Below are 22782 nucleotides of genomic sequence, written 5' to 3'. Positions count from 1 at the left end.
AGCAACAAACTCGCATAAACACATATTTTAATACCTTTAAAATCCATTTTTTTAAGTCATGAAAAAAGATTCTCAAGTCATTAATTCATGTAATATCTTAATTAGTCAACTTTATGTGTTTTTTATTATAGCCATCCTAGTAAGTGGGAAGTGATATTTCATTGTGGTTTTGATTTGCATTTCACTAATGACCACTGATGTTGAGCATTATATGTGTACAGACCTTCTGCACAGATAAATGAACAAAACAGAACAGAAGGAATGCTGAAACATGAAGCAGAAGACTACAACTAGTTTGCTGTCTTTGTCTTTGCAAAAAGCGATGAGGATGTAACTTTGGATCTTCTGCACAGATAAATGAACAAAACAGAACAGAAGGAATGCTGAAACATGAAGCAGAAGACTACAACTAGTTTGCTGTCTTTGTCTTTGCAAAAAGCGATGAGGATGTAACTTTGGATCGTTTCAGTAGTATATTTTTCACGAGAATTTATATTTTCTCATCTGTTCTCTTAGTAATAATTTCCTTGAGTATTCTTATTTCAGTATCAACAACTGCTATTGTATATTTTGCCTGAAGGAAAGAGTGAAGGGCACTCAAATTTAGAAGATGTAATTTCCCAGAAATAGTTACTTTGCCACAATGAACACTGGGGCACATTTGAGCTAATTTAAATTTAATAAAACCCCTCCTTATTCTAAAAGTAATCTTCATTATAGAAAATTTAAAATATAAAAAATTTTAAAAATTTAAAATCACCCCACCAAAAGACAAACAAAATCACGCATTACCCTATGATGTTCAAGTGACTAACATTAATATTTTGGCAAATATCATTTGTCCTTTTACTTTGGCAAATATACATTTTATAAAAAAGGACTCATTGTGCATACTGTTTCATAATCTGGTTTTTTCACTTAATATATTATGAACATCTTCCCATGTCATTACATATTATTCCACATCAATGTTATTGGCCCATTATTCTGTTTTTAAGGCTGAAATATAGTTTATTTAATACTCTATTGAACATTTAGACTATATCTTTTCATAATACTTCTCTTGGGAAAAAAGACATGCAGAATATGAAGGTCCAAAATGCACCTAATCAGAGATCTATAGAGAAAATTTGAAGTGATAATGGCTGAGAACTTTCCAGAACTGTTGAAGGATGCCAATCCTCAAATAAAGTCAAAGCATCCCAAGCAGGATAAATAAAATCTACACTTATATCATAGTGAAACTGTGTCACACAGAAATTTATTTAAAAAACAAAAACAAACCTCTTAAAAACAGAAAGAAAATATCACCTACAAAAGAACTGAAATTATGCTGGGTTATCAACCCCGACTTATCAAGAAGCCAGGAGTTAGTGGAATAATATCTTCAATCACCGGTAGTAGGCCATTGATGACTGGGGAGGAGGCTCGAGGTCATCACCATAAAGAGCTTATGTGGACCATAACAAAGGCTTTGAGGAAACTAAGAGTCTTATGCAGGAAAGTAACTCATCTTATAGTGGAAAGCCCACTCTCTCTGGCAGGAGAGAATGAGAAGGACCCCGTAAGAGAAATACAATAAATCCATACAAGAAATGATGTTATAAACCAAAACAATGGCAATGAGAATGGATAGGAGAGGAGAAATTTTGAAGATATTCACAAATTAGTAACTGATGAAGTAAGAAACATGAGGGTAAGATACATATTTATCTGATTTTCCTACGAATCATGAGAATACACTTTTTTATTTAGTTCTCTACTATCTTTGATCAGATGGTTTCATAATTAAGCTATTTCATAAATAAATGAATCCAGAAGCTTCTTCCCTTCAACTAATTCAATTACCCTGGGGGATAGGAAAGGAGACATTGTAAAAAATTAAATGCTCACTATTTGTATATCACTTCCAAAAGATTTCTGTGTCTCCCTAAATAACTGACTTTCCTGAGTCAGGGACTAGGAAATCGGGAGAGTTTTTGACCACACTTACAACTCAAGTCCCAGAAGGGCCCACTCAAAATGACTTTAAAGTGAAAGGAAAATAATATTAAAAAGCCAGTTCAATTTATTTTCTTGCACCTTAAAAATTAACTTCGTACAATATTCAAAAGAAAAGCTTTACTTTCTTGCTACTCGAAAATTAAAAAATTAAATGTCGTAAAAGCCCAAGAGTAACACTCTAACAACATTAAGATTTAAAGAACGACGTAGACATCCAACCACATAACTCAAGGTTTCTAAATTTCTAAAATACTGACCCTGAAACTGATAATCCAGGATTGAGGGTCATTCAAATTCTGAAACATCTGCCAATATCACTAACTGAAAACATTAATATCAGTAACTGATAACTGATCATTAACTGATAATATCTTAATAGTAGACGCAAGGATAAATCCTTTAAGGAAAGCTACTCTAGATTTTTTCCCCTGACCCTTGGATCCCCACGAAATCAGGCTTGCAACATTTATCTTCATGAATATTATCTAACATTTGCAAAGGCTACTCCATTTAACTGAATATTTAAATTTTACTTCTTGGAGTATCAAGTTTTGATGAAAACTTGATACCAGTTTTGATGAAAATTTTTCTAAAATTACATGTTTTCCCACCTTTTAAAAAAAGATTATGTACCGTACCACAAAAAATCTTTACGTCAATCAAAAGGGATCATGTATTGATTGCCTTGTGCTATTACTGTAATACCTTTAGTAAAACGAGAGCAAGCAGGCTTATCCCAAACAGCTCCAAGGAGCTGTGCCTTTCCCCTTCGGCTGCTTCATCATGGCTTCTCACCAGATCTGCTTCCTGTAAAAATCTTACACTTATACTACTACACATACCAAGCCTACTGCCAATGTTACTCAGATGGAAAACACAAAAAGCTAAGCTCATTAAATGGGTAACTCATTTATTCACTCAATTATATACTTATTCATTAAATAAAAACCACTAAGGACCCAATATATACAGGGCACTAGGCATGTATTCCAAACACTTCCATTAGGATCTCAGGAGAAATATACACAGATACTTACAGCACGCAGAAGGGCTGTGGCTGTGGGAGTGCAGGGGGCTTTTGCAAAGGAGGTTAATATTTGAGCTGAGCCTCAAATGATAAAGAAAAATCATGGTGGGCCGGCCCGGTGGCTCAGGCGGTTAGAGCTCTATGCTCCTAAATCCGAAGGCTGCCGGTTCGATTCCCACATGGGCCAGTGGGCTCTCAACCACAAGGTTGCCAGTTCGATTCCGCGAGTCCCGCAAGGGATGGTGGGCTCTGCCCCCTGCAACTAAGATTGAACACGGCACCTTGAGCTGAGCTGCCACTGAGCTCCCGGATGGCTCAGTTGGTTGGAGCGCGTCCTCTCAACCACAAGGTTGCCGATTCAACTCCCGCAAGGGATGGTGGGCTGCGCCCCCTGCAACTAGCAACGGCAACTAGACCTGGAGCTGAGCTGGGCTCTCCACAACTAAGATTGAAAGGACAACAACTTGACTTGGGGGGAAAAAAAAAAAGTCCTGAAAGTACACACTGTTCCCCAATAAAGTCCTGTTCCCCTCCCCCAATTAAAAATAAAATCTTTAAAAAAAAAAAAAAGAAAGAAAAATCATGGTGAGCAGGTGCTAGAAAGATTATCTCAGGCAGAGGAATTAGCATGAAGACCTGTAAGGACTTGGGTTTTCTGGGACTGGAACCAGGGTTAAATGCTTCGAAGTGCCAAGCTCCCTTTGCTTTATGACACTATTTAGTAGGCTTTTGCCTAAGGGCAGCTTTAATCTGCTTACTTTCTAAGTTACCAGTTACTTTCTAGATTAGTCAGTGCTGTCCAACAGAAATATAATGTGAACCGCAGGTCACTGTAAATTTTCTAGAAGCCACATTAAAAAGTAAAAAGAAACAGGTGCAAATGAGTCTTTGAAATGTGATACGTATTCACAATGAGTGTTATCTGAATTCAGACTAGCCACGTTTCAAGTGTACAAACTGGACCACATGGGCCAGTCCAGTTCCAGTGACTGCCGTACTGAACAGTGTACTTCTAAATCGGGGCAGCACCTTTTTTCTGTAATGGGCCAGATAGTAAGTATTTTAGGCTTTGTGGCCCATATGGTCCCAAAGCACTACAAATATAAAGGAATGAACGTCACTGTTTGCCAAATCCTGCTCGAGATGACTGAATTTACTGTAAATCTGGCTGACAACACTGACGTGTATGTACACATTATTTTTTATCATCTAACATAACTGGTGAACATGTTGGTTGCTTCCCCTTGCCAGAGACTGACTTAAGAACAGGCACCAGTATCAGCAAGAGTAGCGGCAGCAAAAAGATGACCCACTCAAGCTGGTTTACTGAGAAGAGTTTAAAGAGGGCATTTTTATAAATGTGTGGGCAGAGTTTAACAAAGGACAGTTGTGGAATTCTAGTGCTAAAAACAAACCTCAGGAAAGCTGTTACCATCCTTAGTCCTGAAAGGCAAAGGAGGGAAATGGTTAAGAAAACCCAAAAAGAACTCAAATCCTTAGATAAAAGTGCTGGCTACCCAGCACAGAGGGAACCTAAGCTCACCTTACTCTCTGCTCTTGGATCTCCTGCCGGTACTCCTGCCCCAAGACCAAATCCTTCCAGAAAGCAGAAGGCACGGGGGCCTGTTGATATAGTCCATCAAGTCACCCTCCCAGGGCGCAAAGTAGGATAGAAAAGAGTAAAGAGGCAAAAGGAAGATTGCTACGTAACTTGTAATCTAATTCCGGCCAATGAGAGAGGAGCAATCTGCTGGGGAATTTCTAGGAAAGACTTCATTGCTCTAAAGAGAAACACAGAGAAACAGTTTCTCTTCTTCTGATAGAAAATTGTTCTTTTGCTTTACCAGTTTTCTTACCCAGCCTAGAGTTACTAACCCTCGGTCATTATTTCTATCCTTCCCTCATCACCATCAATTTCCTGGGCCCGCCATGCCACATCCCAACCCCAGCTACTGCCTGCTATCTGCTTTTTGATTTCTAGTTGCCATGCACTGAGCAATGGGCCCACTATAAACTGATGCTGTCAAGTCTTAACAAGGCCTGCAATAAAAAATGAAATCTTTTGGTAGGGTATCCGATGGATACTTGTCTTATGAGGGAGACCACTTCATGGGCGGTGTAGATGCCTGACCACTGCGCTGTACACATGAAGCTGAAGCTGAATAATACTGAACGTCAGCTATAATGTAATATAATAGAGTATGTCACAGGATGTGGATTACAGAATAAGGAACAGAGTCAGTGGAATTGTCACAACTATATACCATGTCAGAGGGGTAGTAGATAGGGGGAAGGGTGTCTAACTATGACATTGTTTTGTACACCTGAAACTAATAAAGAAAAACTGAAACCTTTGTCTTTGCTTCTTAATGGATTTCTGTGACATTCCTCACAAACATAATTCCGAACATTTTCCACCTTCTCCTTCTTTAAGTTCCAGCCCTACTAAGCAACCTTCAGTTGATCACTTTAGAGTACTGACTCCTTAAGTGTCTTCTTTCTTAATTTTCACTATCTTTAATCCTCTTTTCAACTGTTCCTGTGTCAGAGGAAGGGATAGCCCATCTTTTTCAAGACCAACCCTTTAAACTATTGCCTTGTTCCTTCCTATATTCTTTAAGAAACTGTTCAAATCGTTCAAGACACTGAGCCATTTACATTCCACCTTTACATTCAGAGCCAACTATTCTTTAACATTTTTTTCTGAAATTATGACCTGGGTGTCATTACTGATATTCAAACTTAAATCTGTGGTTTTACCAACATTTACCTTTCAAGTGTTATAAATTTAACACTTTAGAAACAAATATTTAACTGAACATCATCAAACCTATGACTTTACAGAATTTATTGCTTAGGATTAATATTTTTTAAGAGGTTTTCTTTAAATCACATAATAAAAAATGTTACAGTGGCAATGTCAAAATTACAAGTAACTGAAATTTTGAAACAATGTTTTAAAACAGGCCTTTCTAATGAGCCTTACGACCCAACCATGCTATTTTTTTCTCTTTAATATAAAATGTCCTAGAAAAGTAGTTACGCATTCTTATCTGTGCCTTCTCACTAGCAATCCACTCCCAATCCATTTCTGCAACTCTTCTCTTTCTTGGGTCATTATGGAGTCCAAATTTCGAAAGCCTCATCCTCGTTAAACTTGCTACAAATATCGACATTTATGAAATATTTATCATACATCATCTCACTTGTTCTTTATAACAATCCAGTGAGATAAGCAAGATAGTTATATACAAATATAATAGTAACTGAGGGCTGAACGAATACTAGAGGTCTTCTACCTCCTAGTTGTGCAACATGCATCATAAAAAATTTAAAAAGAAAAAGAATCATGCCCTAAACGTCGACTTAGATGACTAAGGTGTACTAAGCAGTGGCTAATAACCACTTTTTCAAGTTTCGGTTCTTTTAACAAACATATTCTTTGTCTCCTTGTAGCAAGTACAGAATTAGCTAATGCCTAGGCACTGACTAACAGATTTTTATTGTCTAGAAGTTCAAACTCATTTTGAAATCCTCATCAGTTTCTAAAAAAACTCTCATTGACTATGCCTTAGAAGACCGTTACCCCAGCCTCGTCTTGTCGTCCAGATGTAAGTAATCTAAAAGTCATGTGAAAGTCACCTTTATGTCCATGAGATGGCTGGGTTTAGAAGTATTCCTTGGAAGAATCAATATTTATTCATCTTCAAAGCAAAAAGGAAGATAAAGCAGTATAATCTATCACCTTTTATTGCTCCACTGACTTCAAAAACCTTTCAAAATTCTCAACTAATAACGTGTCTGCACGACCATAAAGAAATGGAATCTGAACTAGAAACGAGAATCAGTACACAAATATTCATTTGTGAACATTTGAAAAGAAAGATTTAATAAATATGTTGAAATATATGGTGTAAGAAGGTGGTCATTTTTTTGCATGTATCTGTCCAGTTTTCCAAACATCATGTTTTGGATAGACTGTCTTTACCCTCCCATTGTATATTCTTGTCCCATTTGTCATAGATTAATTGATCATATAGGCGTGGAGCAATTTTTTTAAGGAAAGCAAAATATCTTGAACTAGTGGAAGAGAAAATAGCCCCATGAGGCTTGGCATGAGGACAACAAATTGAGATTTTTAAATGAGTATTATGACTAACCTACAAAAGCAATACACGGAAATACCAATCACAATTGATCTACAACTTTGTGAAAGCTATTAAGGAAACAGATTTCTATCCTATAATCAAAATAATTACAAGAACAAGATTACTCGGTCAGAGTTAACTTTGGTTTATTGTTCTTTTATCATCACCCCTGTATCAACTGTGTGGGTTGCCTATATGTGCAGTAAGAATTAGCTTTATTATCATTAAACTTTTACAACATCATATGATCTTATTTTAAAATCAAAAGAGCTAATTTTTGATAGAAATATTAGAAGATCGTGTAGATAATATTTCTCAGCTGATGTATGATATAGCAGGACACTGTAAAGCTATCTTAGGATCTGCGACAGAAGAGTTGCCAGCACCATCAACGAGAAGACAAAATAATACCTCAATGAATCTAGCGCTATAGACTTGCACGCAGTGATGCTACATTTGTTCTTGATTTTGCAAGAGGAAATCTAAGCACTGAGAGGTTGTAAGTCATCCACTTATGTAGGTCGTCAGTCAATGACCACATCCACAGTAAGGCTGCAAGCCCTACCTTCTGACTTCCTCCTGGTCTTCCCAATTTTGTCTTCCTATCCGTGAAAACAAACCACAAATCCATCTCTATTACCTCCTCCCCTCCAACAATCCTCTCTACAAGCAAACAAAACACAACACACATAACACTCTACTGTCTTAACTCCATGCCTTTGCAACCAATAACTTTCCTCTGGCTTGAATGCCCTCTCCCAGTTTCTTCTTCAAAGGCCAAACGTAAATTCTACCTCTATAGACACTTCCTTCCATTCTAAAGCATGGTGATCCCTCACCCTATTGCTCTCCTCCTGTACTGTTTAGTTACTGTAATTACTTAACTCCTATTTATAACATAGAACTCTTTTCTTGTTTTAGCATGTTATTCATCTGAACTATTAGCAAACCTAGTACACTGCCATATATATATAGCTATACAGATATCTATATTTATATCTATATATCAAAGGTGCTTAACTGACACTAGATTAACCTGTCAGCTGGAAGGTAGTAAACCTAACTTTAATTTCAGGTGCATGTGTTGCATGTAAGGTCATAATTAAATGACCACTAAGACCAATTCTTATTCTAAGAGCCTAGACTTCCAAGATTAAATTTTTGATAAAGTTATTATCAAATGTTCTTGATAGAACAAAGACTAAAAGAATGCAAGCTCTTCCCCCAAACACTTTATCCCTACAAATTTCTTGCAACTAAACCTTTAAAAACACTGTCATAAAGTGGACTATATAACATTTTCCCTATTAGAACACTGTTACAATGTATGGTTATATTCTTGCTCAAGGTTTTGGCAACATATAGAGGAAAAAACCAGAAAAACTATCTTGTTAGAAGCAAAACATATTATAGCCCTCTTTTTGTTTCAAAATGGTCAAGTTATGCCTTATGTCCCATTATTTAAAAATGAATGTACTCAAAATGATTTTTAGCAATTCTGCTAAAACACAAATTTACCTTAAATACATAACACCCTAGAATAAAATAATCATTGACAATACTTTGTTGACACACTTAGAACTTGAAAGCTTTTCAGCCTGATTTTTTAGCATGATTTTTTTTTTAATTTTTAGAAGCTGTCAAAGAAAATGTCAGCTAATATCTTTCATTTCTTTTGATTAATCTTCCTGTAATGAACTGAAATATTCAAATTTACTCTTTTGACTTTAAAAGCTATAAAAAGTATTAATTAATATTCAATAACTTTATTTCTGCTGGTACTAATGTCTCATTGTACGAAGCATTTTTCAAGTGGAATTTTTCATCTCTCAAAATGCCATCTAGTGTACTTAAAAGGTCACATCACCCATGACTGAAAAATGTTTGAAGTAAGAGACAATACTGGGAGTGCAATATTTCCAGAGGGCAATTTGGCAATACCTACCCAAATAATCTTAAAAATATGCATTCCCTTTGACCTAAAAACAATGTCGAGGAATGTATCCAAGGAAAAATCACAAAAATTTGAACTTTTGCTTATCTGCCTTTTCTAAAATAAACATGGTTTGCTTTTATCTAAGTGGAAAGAAATGAACTCTCAACCTACTCAGTTGATCAAAGCTCTACGTGGACAGGCAAGTTTTATGATTAGTTGCATATACTGGATGAAGGGGCAAGATTACAGAATAATATTAATTTTTTTCATATTTTTGCCAAGGGACTTTCAAAATTTGTTACAAACGGTATGTTGTTCTCTATGTATCTATCTCAACATTGAAATTGAGTAGAACTACAGTAAACTGAGTTAATATTCATAAAACACTTAAAACAGGGCCTGGCACATGATAAACTTATGTTAGTGGTTGTTATTATTATTATACTAATTAATTAGCTATCAAATGAACAAAGAGGCAAAGTAAAAGGTAGTCAAGAGTAGATATAACCTGTAAATTATAAGTAAGTAAGGAACTTCCTCAACATGGTAAAGGGCATCCACCCAAAACCCACAGCTAACGTAACTGTTATTTGCAGGTGGCATGATCATATATAGAAAATACCAGTATAAAACCCACACAAAAACTATTAGAGCTAAAAACTAAGTTCAGCAAAGTTGTAGGACATAGTACAAATATACAAAAACCAGCTGCATTTCTATACAATAGCAACAATCAGAAAAAGAAATTAAGAAAACAATTCCATTTACAATAGCATCAAAGGGAACAAAATACTTAAGAATAAATTCAACAAAAAAGTGTCAAACCTTACATTCTGAAAACTACAAAACATTATTGAAAAAATTAAAGACAACTTAAATAAACAGAAAGACATCCCATGTTCATGGATTGATAGATTTAACTGTTAAAATGGTGTATTAGTTTTGGTCATTTGGTAACAAATGACCAAAAACATGGTGGCTTAAGACAACAGAAATTTATTCTCTTACAGTTCTGGAGGCTGAGCTGAAATGAAGGCGTTATATGGAGCAAGGCCACACTCCCTCTGGAGGCTCTAAATAGAATCCGGTCCTTGCTCTTCAGCTTCCAGCTGCCAGCATTCCTTGGCTTGTGAACATAACACACATCTTCAAGGCCAGTATCCACAAATCTCTCTCTCTGCTCCATCTCCATATCATCTTCTCTGGGTGTGGTCAAATCTCCTCTGCCTCCCACTTATGATACATGTGACTGCATTCAGGGCTCACATGGATATTCAAGATAACCTCATGTCAAGATTCCCAACTTAATTATATTTGCAAAGACACCCCACCCCCACGCCCATCTCTCCTGGTCTTGCCACATAAAGAAGCATTCACAGGTTCCAAGTTTTAGAACTCTTTGGGGGAGGAGGCATTTTTCCAGCCTACCACAGATGGCAGTACTCCCGAAACCAATGAGGATATCCACATGCAAAAAAATTAACTCAAAATGGATTACTGACCTAAATGTAAGACCCAAAACTGTAAAACTCCTATAAGAAAAAGAGAACAGAATAGGAGAAAACCTTTATGACACGGGGCTTGGCAATGGTTACATGGAAATGACACCAAAAACACGGCAACAAACACTAAAAATGGCAAATGGGATCCCTCCAAACTTAAAACTTCTGTGCATCAAACGATACAATCAACAGAGTGAAAAGGCAACCTACAGAATGGGGGATAATATTTGTAAATCATATATCTAATAAAGAGTTAATTTCCAGAATATAACCCCTACATCTCAACTCAAGAACTCCTACAAATCGGGCTTTTTTTTTTTTTTTTAAGGTGTGTTCACTTTTTTTTTTAATACTGGGGAATACTGGGGAACAGTGTGCTTCTCCAGGGCCCATCAGCTCCAAGTCGTTGTCCTTCAAGCTAACTGTGGAGGGTGCAGCTCAGCTCCAAGTACAGTCGCCGTTTTCAATCTTTAGTTGCAAGGGGCACAGCCCACCATCCCATGCAGGAATTGAACCAGCAACCTTGTTGTTGAGAGCTCATGCTCTAACCAACTGAGCCATCCAGCCGCCCCAATTCAGTCTTCTTAATGTCCCTCAATGACCTTCCTCCCCACTGAAGCTTCAAGGTGATCCTTAGCTCACAATGTTACATGTACCTCTTTTCCCTTTGTCCTGGAACCTCTCATGTATGTGGGGTCGCTGAATCTCTTATGTATGTGGGGTCTCCATAGGTACGTATATATAAATTTGGTTATTTTCTCTTGTTAAAATAAAAAGAACTCCTACAAGCCAACAACAACAATAAAAACCAATTCACTCAACTAAAAAATGTCCAAAGGACATGAATAGACATTTCTCCAAAAAAGATTTACAAATGGCCAACAGGTACATGAAACGGTGCTCAACATCACTAACTATTAGAGGAATGCAAATCAAAACCACAGTGAAGTATCACCCATCACTCCTTAGAATCGCTACTATTTTAAAAAACAAAATAAAATAAAACAAAGTAACAAGTATTGGTGAGGATGTGGTGAAATGGGAACACTCACGCACCACTGATGAGATTGTAAAACGGTGCAGCCATTATGGAAAACAGGATGCCAGTTCCTCAAAAAATTAAAAGTAGAACCATCACACAATCTAGCAACCCACTTCTGGGCATATATCCAAAAGAAGAAGCAGAGTCTCAGATATTTGTATACCTATGTTCGTAGCAGCAGCATTATTCACAACAGCCAAGAAGTGGCAGCAACTCAAAAGTCCATCAATGGCTGAACGGGTAAGGATTAGTAGTTGCCAGGGTGGGAGAACGGGAGCATGGAGAGTGACTGTTAAAATGGCATGGGGTTCCTTTTTGGGGTGAAAAAAATGTGCTGTAATTAAACAATGATGAGAATTTGTTAAGCACAATGGTTTCTGGTGCTTGGCGTGACTGACGCCATCTCAGGAAGCAAGCTGCTCTCAGGGACTGCCCGTTTACCCAGGGAGGGATTAGCCTGTGTCACCTGAAAGGAATGTAAAGTATATCAATAAAAAAATTGGGAGGAATGGAAAGAAAAAAGAAAGAGAAAGAGGAGAAGGGGCCAAGTGGGGAGAAGAGAGGAAGAAAAGAAGGAGCAAGAGGAGAAAAGAAAATGAGAAAAATAAAGAAAAAGAACTTAGACCAATCTCTACTCAAATCACATTGCCACATTTAAGACAACTGGTAAATGGCAGTACTAATACTTGGTCTAGATAAGTCTCTCTGTTTTAGTTTTTCCTGTTAAGTTATACACAGGGTCCTCATTTCTATTTACTCCTAGAATGAAGCATTTCACAACGTATTATGAGATGCAAATTAGAAAGAAAAAGCAGAAATGACAGGAACACTGTCACGAAAAGAGGTAGTAAGGAAGAAATAAGACTTAAAATCTAAACAGGCATATTAACGACAAAAGCACAGGTGGTTAACTATAGAGTGTGTAAAGGTAAATGCTACAATCCAATATCATGTATCAAAATAAGTATTTTAAAATAATATCCTTTGACCCTGCAATACTCTTTCCGACATTTGACAAATATGTAAAGATATTCATTACCATTTGTTTATAGCAGAAAAAAAGAAACAGCTTAAATATTCATCACAGAAACAAACTGTATATGACATATAAAATACAATAATTTGTAGCCACTCATCTGTTACTTGATAATAGGAAAATGTCTACAATGTGTTGGAAGACCCCAGTTACTTAACAGTATATAAAATGTTCTAATTATATAAAATGTTACTTAATTATGGAAATGAAATGTCTCTGGAAGGACATACATTCATTTCTCAATGACAGAATTTTGAGTCATTTCTGCTTTTTTTAATCCTTTTCTGTATATTCTGAATTATTTGAACACTTTAGTACATGTGCATCATAGAATAAGAAAAACTTTTATTAGCACATATTACTTTTAAAATCAGGTAATAATATTATTTTCAATTCAGACAAAAAGTTATCTTCAGAACTGGTATTATTTCAACAAATGCCACAACATACAAGAAAGCTAATTATCATAATTTCACTGGATAAACTAATGATACGTTTCTGAAAATGTGAACTAAATACTGTAACATCTATAATGGTCACTATTAATTCAACAACCCCATGGTTGGAGTGACCATATAATTTATCAAACAAATTGGGACCCTTTTGAGAAATCAAGGATACACTGCAAGAATCGCACTGGACACGGGTGAAAACTGAGACTAACCTGAGCAAATCAGGACATAAAGTCATCCTACCCAGAAGTTACTAGAATTAGGAACCACAACATAGGAATTCAAGAACGACAGAAACTGAGTAGAATAAAAAAGTCCTTGTCGCTGTGACATATCAAAGTGACATATCACAAGGGGGTTCTAGTTAAGTCTCAGAGTTCTTGACAGCAGTGGTTCTCATCTGTGTTATCAAGCAACCATTTCCAAACTTAACATTCCTGGACCCTCCCCCTGAGATTCTGATTCAGTAGATCTATAATGGGGTCCAAGCAGTTTTTGTTAGCTGGATGTTTACTTTTCATTTGACAGATGATTCTCATGCATACACTTGGATGTTACGTGTCAACTGGGCTAAGGGAAGCCCCGAGAGCTGGTGACACATTATTTCTGGGTGTTTCCAGAGAGATAAGCATTTGTATCAGCAGACTGGGTGAAGACCACCCTCTCCAACAGCAGAGGGCCTCAACAGCACAAAAGGCGAAGGAAGGGCGAGTAAGCTCTCTTGCTTGAATTGCCTGGGACACTGGTGCTCCTGCTTCTCGGGCCTTCAGTCTGGGACATGTACCATCAGCCCTGAATCTCAGGATTTTGGACGTAAGGTTTTGACTGAATCCCACCTCGGGCTCCCCTGGGCCTCCAGCTTGCAGACAGCACATCGTGGGACTTCTCAGCCTCCATCGTAGCCAATTCCTCATAAGACACCTTTCTATAGATCTACATATAGCCTACTGGTTCTGTTTCTCTGGAAGACCCTGATTAATATACACCCCAACTGAAAACTGCCACAAAGATCTGTGTCTCAAACTGTAACCCACATATGAATTATCTGGGAATGTTATTAAAATGAAAATGTATTCAATAAATGTAAGGTGGAACATTTCTAATAAGCTACCAGGGGTCCTGGTTGGTGGGTCACACTAACTGGGATGGGTCCAAGGCCACATCTGCTTAGTCCCCAAAGTGAACAAATACTTAAGTAAGTGAAGAAACACATTCTATGGTCAGATCAGCATTACTTACATTAAATCAAGGAGGAGGTTATACTTCTTGATTGAAGCTAAAAAAAACTCAATTTTTATTACCTGTACTAAAAACTGGAATGATTAAAACTTAATGAACGAAGACAATATGGAGTACTGAAAATATGTAGAAATTAGAGTAATTTAAACACTTGTTCAAAATTGGAACATAAAGAGAAAATCATATCTGGTGACAGAAAGCTTCAGTAAAAAGCAATTTTCCTGTCTCCAAGACAGATAAAATGGATTATATCACACAGTCCCTAAATCATGGAAGGGGAATGCTTCTACCCAATGTTGGGTCCAATTTCACATTTATATCACACTGAAACTAGCCCATATGCAACACAAATGTTTCATAAATAGCTAATCAATAAACTTCATTATGCAAACTTAAGCAGAAACATTTATATTCCTGGCGGTATCCATCTGGATACAATTAAATTTAAGAAGGAAAAGCAAAAATATGTTTCTCTAGAAGTCTCAGGATGCCACACAACTTCTCATAAAATTCCATCCCTATTTGTTAACCAAACAAGCCTCAAATTTCAAATCCTTGTTAAAATAATACCTATATAAATGTCATTGGAAAAATAAATAGCCTGATGTAATAGATGACATCAGCTGGAGTTGTGTTTACAGGTCTATCAATCTTAAGCATCAGCCATGACCTTAACAAACATCATCAAACTCTTCTTTATATTCATGTGTTGAATAGACTTGGATGTAAGTATAAAACTCCCTAATCTCCTTCTCCCAAGATTTATAGCCTGGTACGGAACTAGGTGGTCAGGTATACTGCTTATTACTCTCCTCATGCTCATTACATCTAGTAAGAAAGTAATTAGCAGCACTTATGTGTAATAATCTAATTATTTTAATTACAGAGGCAGTGTTTCTCGTACACTTGACTTGGAGCTCCATGAGGACAAATACATCTGTATTGATCATGGCTGTAAGCCTCAGCACCGAGCAGGGCATCAATAACTATTGGTAGGTTAGGTGGTTGAAGGAATGAATAAATGGATGAATGTTCTAGAACATAGTAAAAACCCCCAAAATGTTCGCGGATGTAATTAACAAGAAAGGGCTTACTTTCTAATGTCTTCATTACCAGATATATAAAACTTGATGTGATGAATCCTGAATTAAAGTATACATTGCAAACTCCACTTACGTCAATAAAATTCACCTCTGTGATGTATACCAGTGTCACCAATAGGATCTAAGGTAGCTGTGAATGACACTTACACCGAAGAGTTCTTTTCTTGTCTCTTTATCAATATAGTTTTGTCTTCTGTATCTTTACAGTGCCTACCAGCATATCCATTTAAAATCAAGAGTGCCAGCGAGATGGAATCCCTGTTGTAGAGCACTGAATTTGTTCTCTATTTCATTAATTCACCTCAAAAAAAAAAAAAAAAGAAATTAAAAGCCTCACCATTACTGGGTGCTTCTAGGGACTCCTTTGTAGGGTTTCCCTGGTCTTCTTCTTCTTCAGGCTTTTCACTGGACTTTGACAGCCGATTTCTCAGAGACATCCCTTTACCCACCATTGTGTTCTCTAAGAAAGAAGATATAAAAAGTTTTGAACAAAGTAACTGGTTGAGACAAATTTCACAATATTACCATATTTAGGAGGTGAAAAATGATGATACATACTCTTCCTTTTGTTTGACTTTAGTTTTATGTAAGCATTTTCTGAGTACAAGACACTATAAACAAAAATTTGGAGAAATTAGTCCCTATAAAGTAACTGGCTAGTTTCAAAGGCCCTTATTTACACATAGCCCCCATTCCTAAAGGACAATTTAGCTGAACACACAAGGCATAAGTATATGAAAAATTGAGAATTCAATAACAAAAGATAGAGTACGACTAATATCAAGCCAATGGTAAAAACAATAAATATATGAAGTTCAGAGACAGAAAAGAGCATTAAAAGATGTAAAGGTTTCACAGAAAAGGCATCTGGACTGAGTCTGAAATGAGCACTCCATGAGTGAGAAAGGGTTAAAACAAGGTCCATGGACCTTGTTCAGGGACCACAACTGATCAGACTGCTTTACTAGAGGACAAAAAACAAGTGTTTGTAGACTATCTACTAAGTTCAAGGACTCCACTGGGTGCTTTCATTTTTTTCTCATCTAATCTTCCTAACAACTCTGCAAAAACATGTTATTATTCCTGGTTCACAGATGAGGAAAAATAAGGCTCAAAGTAGTTCCTGTCCAGCCCTCTACCCACACCCCACACACCAGGAACATAACTCGTACTTGATGTGGAACAAACTGGGTTCATTAGGAATGCATCCCTCGGGAAACTGGGGGGAGTCTTAATAAGAGAGCATTAAAAATGACTTATTTAGGATTTGAGACTTGGGTGGGTGGTTTTTGGGGAATGTCCAAAACAGCAGAGGTTCACTCTGGCTTGGGTGCTTTCAGAAAGCAGGGACAATTCTATTATTGGTTATATCAACAACTCTCTATCGAGGCCAACTAGAGGAGGGCTGGAGCTACAATTGATAAAGTAGCAACCATCACTCACGTTAGACTGGGGAGGAGGATGCTGGAAATTTTGTGACTTGGACAATGTTTACATTTTGTCTTGATCCATTCTGACCACAGAATGGCCTTGTCTGATGTTGATGGTCAATGAAATCATTTGTGTTCAATAGAAGAACAGCAAGAAGACCTAGCTGGTAAGTGCCACCTAGCTCGCAGCAACGAGCTGATGTACCAGCACAGCTCTAGGATGCTTTCCCAGCACAGTAAACTTGCCAGAGACCACACAGCTAACGACAGGGCCACATGTGAACCTGGGTCCGATCCAAACTACAAACACCGACTATCTGAACTTTTTGTTAGGTTGGTAACAGAGAAATGTGATGGAGGAAAAGGCTAGAAAGCAGAGCTGGAGTCAAATTGTAAAGACCTAAGAAATTAGGATTTTTTTTCAGCCAGGCAGTGGTGAACCATTTTAAACACCGAGAAATATGATCAAGGTCAAATATCAATGTCAAGACAGAACAAGGTTTACTCCAAAGCAGTGTTTTGCTACATAAAAAGTTTTTATCAGTCTGAAGCAAAGGATGAAGTAATCATTACATTATTTTTAACGCTACATATTTTTAAATTCTAAGATTAAAGTCTCTGCAAACTTTTAGGTTGAAATGTCCTTTTCTGTACGAAATGTAGCACATGGTGAGTTTGATTGTTTTCTTAAGTATCACTGCTTGGCAAAGTGAAAATGTGACAAATCTAGATCAGTTCCCTTCTAATTTTTTTTCTGAAACTGAATAAATGCAACAATTGTGGAAGAGTAGATAAATATATCAAGTCGAAATTTTGGGAGACCAATAAGATCCTATTAAGAGGAACCTAGGAAAGAGGTCAGGACAACTGATAAATCTGAAAGTCATTTGTGTGACAATAACAGAGGAAGCCAGAAGCATCTCATCCTCCAAAAGAAACAATTCGAGAAGTGAGATCAGACAACTAAATTCTGAGGGCTGCCCTCAAAGTAGGACATCAAGGAGTAGAAAAGAAATCAGGGAAGACAACAACAGAGCCAGAAAAATGCAAAAAGAACCAAGATGTTTCCAAAAGGAAGGAATTATAGAGGGGATCATGTGGATTAAAAATAGGGACTCTACTTTTAAGTGCGTATGTGCTTTACATGTATTATGTATTTTAATCTCAATATAATCTTTAAGGTAGGTACTACTATTTTATTCCCCAAAGATTGTCTTTGATCACCATGTCTTCCCGTATACTCTCTCCAGTCTCTAGAAAGCCAGTTCTCCTCTGCCCTTTCTTTATCTAGGTACCCCTACTCACCCTTCAAAGACTCACAGCAGCGGCAGCAGAAGAAACAGCAGCTCTGATTTAGTGAGCAGCTACTAGGTACCTACCAGGCACTGTGCTGCTAAGTGCTTTACATTTTCTTATGAAACCTTTACAAACTTAGGAGGTAGGTGTTATCCTCATTTTACAGATGAGAAAAATACCCCAAATCATCTGATTCTTCAATAGCAGAACTGGGATTCAAAACCAGAACTACCAGATTCCACAGCCTACTTTGTAATCACCAGATTGCCTGACGCAAGTCCCCTACTAAGGTTTCTTTGACCACCATCTCTTACCCCCCATTTCTATCACACTACTATACTCAGAGAGCAATACTCTCTGCCTCTTGTACTAGCATAAGTTTCTCAAAGAGAGGGACTACATGGTTTTTTTTCTTTGAATCCCCCCAATCTAATAGGGAGTCTCTGGAACATGACAGGCATGCATGAGTGCAGACAGTGGATGTATCCGTTAATACCACAACCAATTACTCTAAGTAACAGGATACGGTGCTCGAAACTTCAAGAATCAAGAGGAAACTATATGCTGGGAGGAGGCCACTGAGCAGCATCTTTGATGTGAACAGTGAACAGCTTCAGACATCCTACTCGACAGTAAGATCTACAACAACGGTTCTGAATTGTGGGCGGGGGGGTCTCCAAGACTCCTAAGGGTCTACAAAAACTACTTCAAATATTTCAATAACTGAAAGAAACAATCACACATTTATCATACAAAGCAAACAATACAGGCTAATGAAAACTATGTTACTTTGCTTTTGGCTGAGACTGTATCAACTCGGTGAGAAATCCGTTATCTCAAGCTGATTAAAATTACTTATTAAGAGGTGAGAAAATACTTAATAAATCAAGTTTGACAGACAAATAAGTGATGCTTAACAAGGCAAAAAATAAATAAATAAATTTTAAGCCTGGGTGCCCTCTAGAAAAATGAAAAAAAATTTAAAAGTCCTTGGTGATGAGATCAGGATCCATCAACTCATCTAGACCATAAAGCCTTACTTTGAAAGCTGAAATACGGCCACTGAGTTTGCACAATTACACTGACACAATTTAATCTACTTAGTTCAGAAGTCAGCCAGAAAAGAAAACGCTAACTTCATAACAAAATTTTCATGTCATAGTCTGACTAAAATACTGCAGGCCTCCGTTTCCTCTATTAGCAGGAAGTTAGAGAATGGTGGTGATACAGTGGATAAGCACCAGATTTAGAGCACGGGAGTTTACGCCTCTGTTACATCATGTCATTATGTCCTTGGGTGAATCCTCCAAACTCTCTGAATCTGTTTCTTCATCTAGAAAATGAAGATAAATACTACTGCAGTTTATGATCACAAAAAAACAGTCAGATAACATACGCTAAAGTGCCAATGTTTTATTATTAACAGGCAAGTTTTAAGAATTAAGTGATCTGATCCCTACCTATCTACCTCCTATGTGCTAAATGATCTAGTCAAACATTAAGCCATACCATCCCTCCGATTCTACTTGTTTACTTTTATGATGTATGAGATGAGGGTAAATAAAGTGCTATATGTGTAATTACATACTTCCTCAAATACCGCTCAAACACCATGTGGTTTCCAAGACAAGATTAACACATTTTATTATTGTCATACATACAGCTGTTAGGAAGGATACTTATTACTCTCAATATTAGGTTGGTGCAAACGTAACTGCGGTTGAAAAGGTTAAAAATAATTGCAAAAACCACAGTTACGTTTGCACCAACCTAACAGCTCACCTCCATTTTTGTCCAAATCCTCAGATCATGTCACTCATAAGATTAGGAGATGATGTCTGAATTGAGCTCCTCTGCCAGGCATGTCAGCTAACAGTATGTGGCTGTTATTGCAGAAAATGGAGGCAAACTATAGTAACGCTCAGCTCAATGGTTCTTTCCCTAGACAGATGAGTCATTTGGGCCGCTGTGTGCAGAGCAGACCGCGAGGGCAAGAGCGCCAGCAAGGGACCGCTTAGTTCAGACAACTGCAACCATCCAGATGGGAGACGAAGGAGAGCTGAACTTTTTATTCCCTTACCAACCTAGACACTAGCTAGGCGAACGACTTCAGCTGTTGCAAAGACAAAAATTCAAATTGTAATTAAGGCTCCATGTTTCTAAGTGCTTACAGGATCATTGCCCTTACATGTGAGGTGTACCAGTGTTTTCTTGCTCCCATTAAACAGGACCTGGAGGGGGCACTGTCCTCCTTGTTTCCTATTCCTTCTAGGTCACTCTTCATCTTTCCCTTCCTTAAATACCCGAAATAGCCAGATTATCACAACTGACAGCCAGCCTGTGGCAAGCAGTGCTGTCTTCCGGGTCACTCCCTTCATTCCCTCACTCCCTCATCTCCTTTTACCTCAGCATCCATGTCTATCCATCCATCCCCTACCCGGGTCTGCAGCCTCCTTCACTTCCTCCTGTCTGCAATAAACTGGTTTCATGTCCCCGTCACACGTTCCCCTAGATTCTACTGTTACCAATAACGGCACCACGTCCGTAATTCTGATTGCCAGCATGTAACTCCCTGACCGCCCACCAGCTCACTCACTCGGATGCTTCCACACCAATTCTTTGATACCCTTCTCTCCCCACCAGGCCCACCCTTCCTCGAACTCCAGGCTCACATCCAAAGGCCTGCTTGACACCTTCAGATGTCTTACAGGCATCTCAACCTTAGCATGACCCAAACTGAACGACTGAAGTTCCCTCCAATTCTACCCTTCTGACTGTCGTCCCCATCTCAGTTAATGGGACTCACAGTCACTCTTTGCCCAGACTTGAACAAACAAAAACGGAAACAAAACGAGGAGTTACCCCTGATTCTTCACTTTCCCTTATCCAATCCAACGACACGTCCGTTTTACTCTGCCATCAAAATATACGTCCAATTCTAACCTTTTCCCATGTCCACCCCCTTTCGCCATAGTCTCAGCCAGCGCCACCTCTCACCACAGTAACCTTCTAACTGGCCTCTCTTCATCTTCTCCCTTCCGGTCTATTTTTTAACACAGCATTCAGTAATCCTTTTAAAAGGTAAGTCAGAGCAAGTCACGCCCCTGCTCAAAACCCTTCGAACATTGGATTTTGTTCTAAGTCCTCGCCGTCACCTAGCAAGTCCTCCCAGATCTGCCACTCGCCACCCTGTCCCCCTCCCCGGCACCCTCAACCTCCTACTACAATTCTCTCAATTGCTCTCCTCTACTTATTCCGGCCTTTTGCTATCTCTCAAACAAACCACACTCATTCCCGCTTAGAGGTCTCTGCTATTTCTTCTGTCTGGAACATCTATCCCAGATACCCTCTAGGCTTTCTTCTTCCCTTCAAGTTCTCTACTCAAATGTCCCATCCTCATGTCCCATCCCCTGTCTTCCCTAACTAAACATTCGCACACCCTGTTACTCGTATTCCTGACCCTGCTTTATTCTTCTTCAAAGCACTTACTGCCCGATCCGTTACAGCGCTGTCTATCTACCCCACAAGACTGGAATCCCCAGGAAAAGCAGAATTTTGTCTTGTTCACCATTTTATCTAAATATCTAGAACCGTGCCTGGAATACAGTGCGCACAGAATATACATTTGTTAAATAAGTTAATAAATGGTTACCAAGCATTTTCACATGCATTAAGGATATAAAACAAGTAGATACCAGCGATCGTTGTTTGCGAAACAAATATTACTAGGCTAGTATGAGAGTTGGAACTCATGTTCACTTTTCTTTCTAATTTTACCTATTAATATTAAAAGGTAAATATAAAACAGTTAATAAGGAAATTTACCTAGTTTGGGATTTCATTTGTATATACACAAAAATGATCTGTCCTAAAGCTTAGGACTTTTCATCAACACCTACCACTCAGGACCCAATTCTAAATTTAGGTTGTCTAAGAAACTCTGAAAAACAATTTGCTGACAAGTGCCATGCCCTTTACTCCACTGGAAAAACCTGTCAAATTTGAGAAACTATTCTGCTGAAACAATTCAAATAATTAGAATAAACATTATTAGAATTGTTAAGAAGTTCCCTTGGTGCATAATTACAATTTTCTGTCCTCTGATAACACGTTTGTGTACAGTATCTCCTTTAATGCTAACAATAACCTTATGTTGGGGTAATCCTGTTGCCATTTTCAAACAGAAAAAAAGTAGTGACTACCAGAAGCATAACTATACTAGATAAGAGTAAAGAAAGAAAACTTCAAAGTAGTCAACATTAAAAAGAGAGCAAGCGTAGGTTTTTTTTTAGTGCAGGATCAAAGGAGTTCTGTTTCTTGAGTCCATCAATACATTCTTGTATCAAAGCAAATCTTAGCTGAAATTCATGCTCTGATGACCGTGGCATGTCTAAAAAAGGCTTTGGTAGTTTAAACATAGAAGGCAAGAAGGCAATATGCACTGAAATTGGTTTTGAAGTTCTGACACTTAAATGGTATGTGCCAAATGTACAGTAAGCACTTCTTTCTACAACGATGTTAGGTAAATGTGTTGTAATAATACAGGTTTACCTCATTACAATGTTCA

The 22782-nt window shown here is 37.8% G+C and overlaps 1 protein-coding gene across 1 annotated transcript in view; it reads right to left on the bottom strand.

Annotated features, from left to right (window-relative positions):
* The window catches only part of SOAT1 (sterol O-acyltransferase 1), a 58684-nt gene that overhangs the window by 31449 nt on the left and 4453 nt on the right, over window positions 1–22782 (bottom strand). The window contains exon 2 of the mRNA XM_033092781.1: window positions 15827–15949. Within this exon, the coding sequence (XP_032948672.1) occupies window positions 15827–15941 (115 nt within the window). The 5' untranslated portion in view covers window positions 15942–15949. The remainder of the gene's footprint in view (window positions 1–15826; window positions 15950–22782) is intronic.

This window comes from Rhinolophus ferrumequinum, chromosome 22 (genome assembly GCF_004115265.2).
Source record: "Rhinolophus ferrumequinum isolate MPI-CBG mRhiFer1 chromosome 22, mRhiFer1_v1.p, whole genome shotgun sequence".
NCBI classification, from domain to species: domain Eukaryota; kingdom Metazoa; phylum Chordata; class Mammalia; order Chiroptera; family Rhinolophidae; genus Rhinolophus; species Rhinolophus ferrumequinum.
The sequence above is the reverse complement of the archived record's forward strand: the minus strand, read 5'-3'. Positions and strand labels throughout refer to the sequence as shown.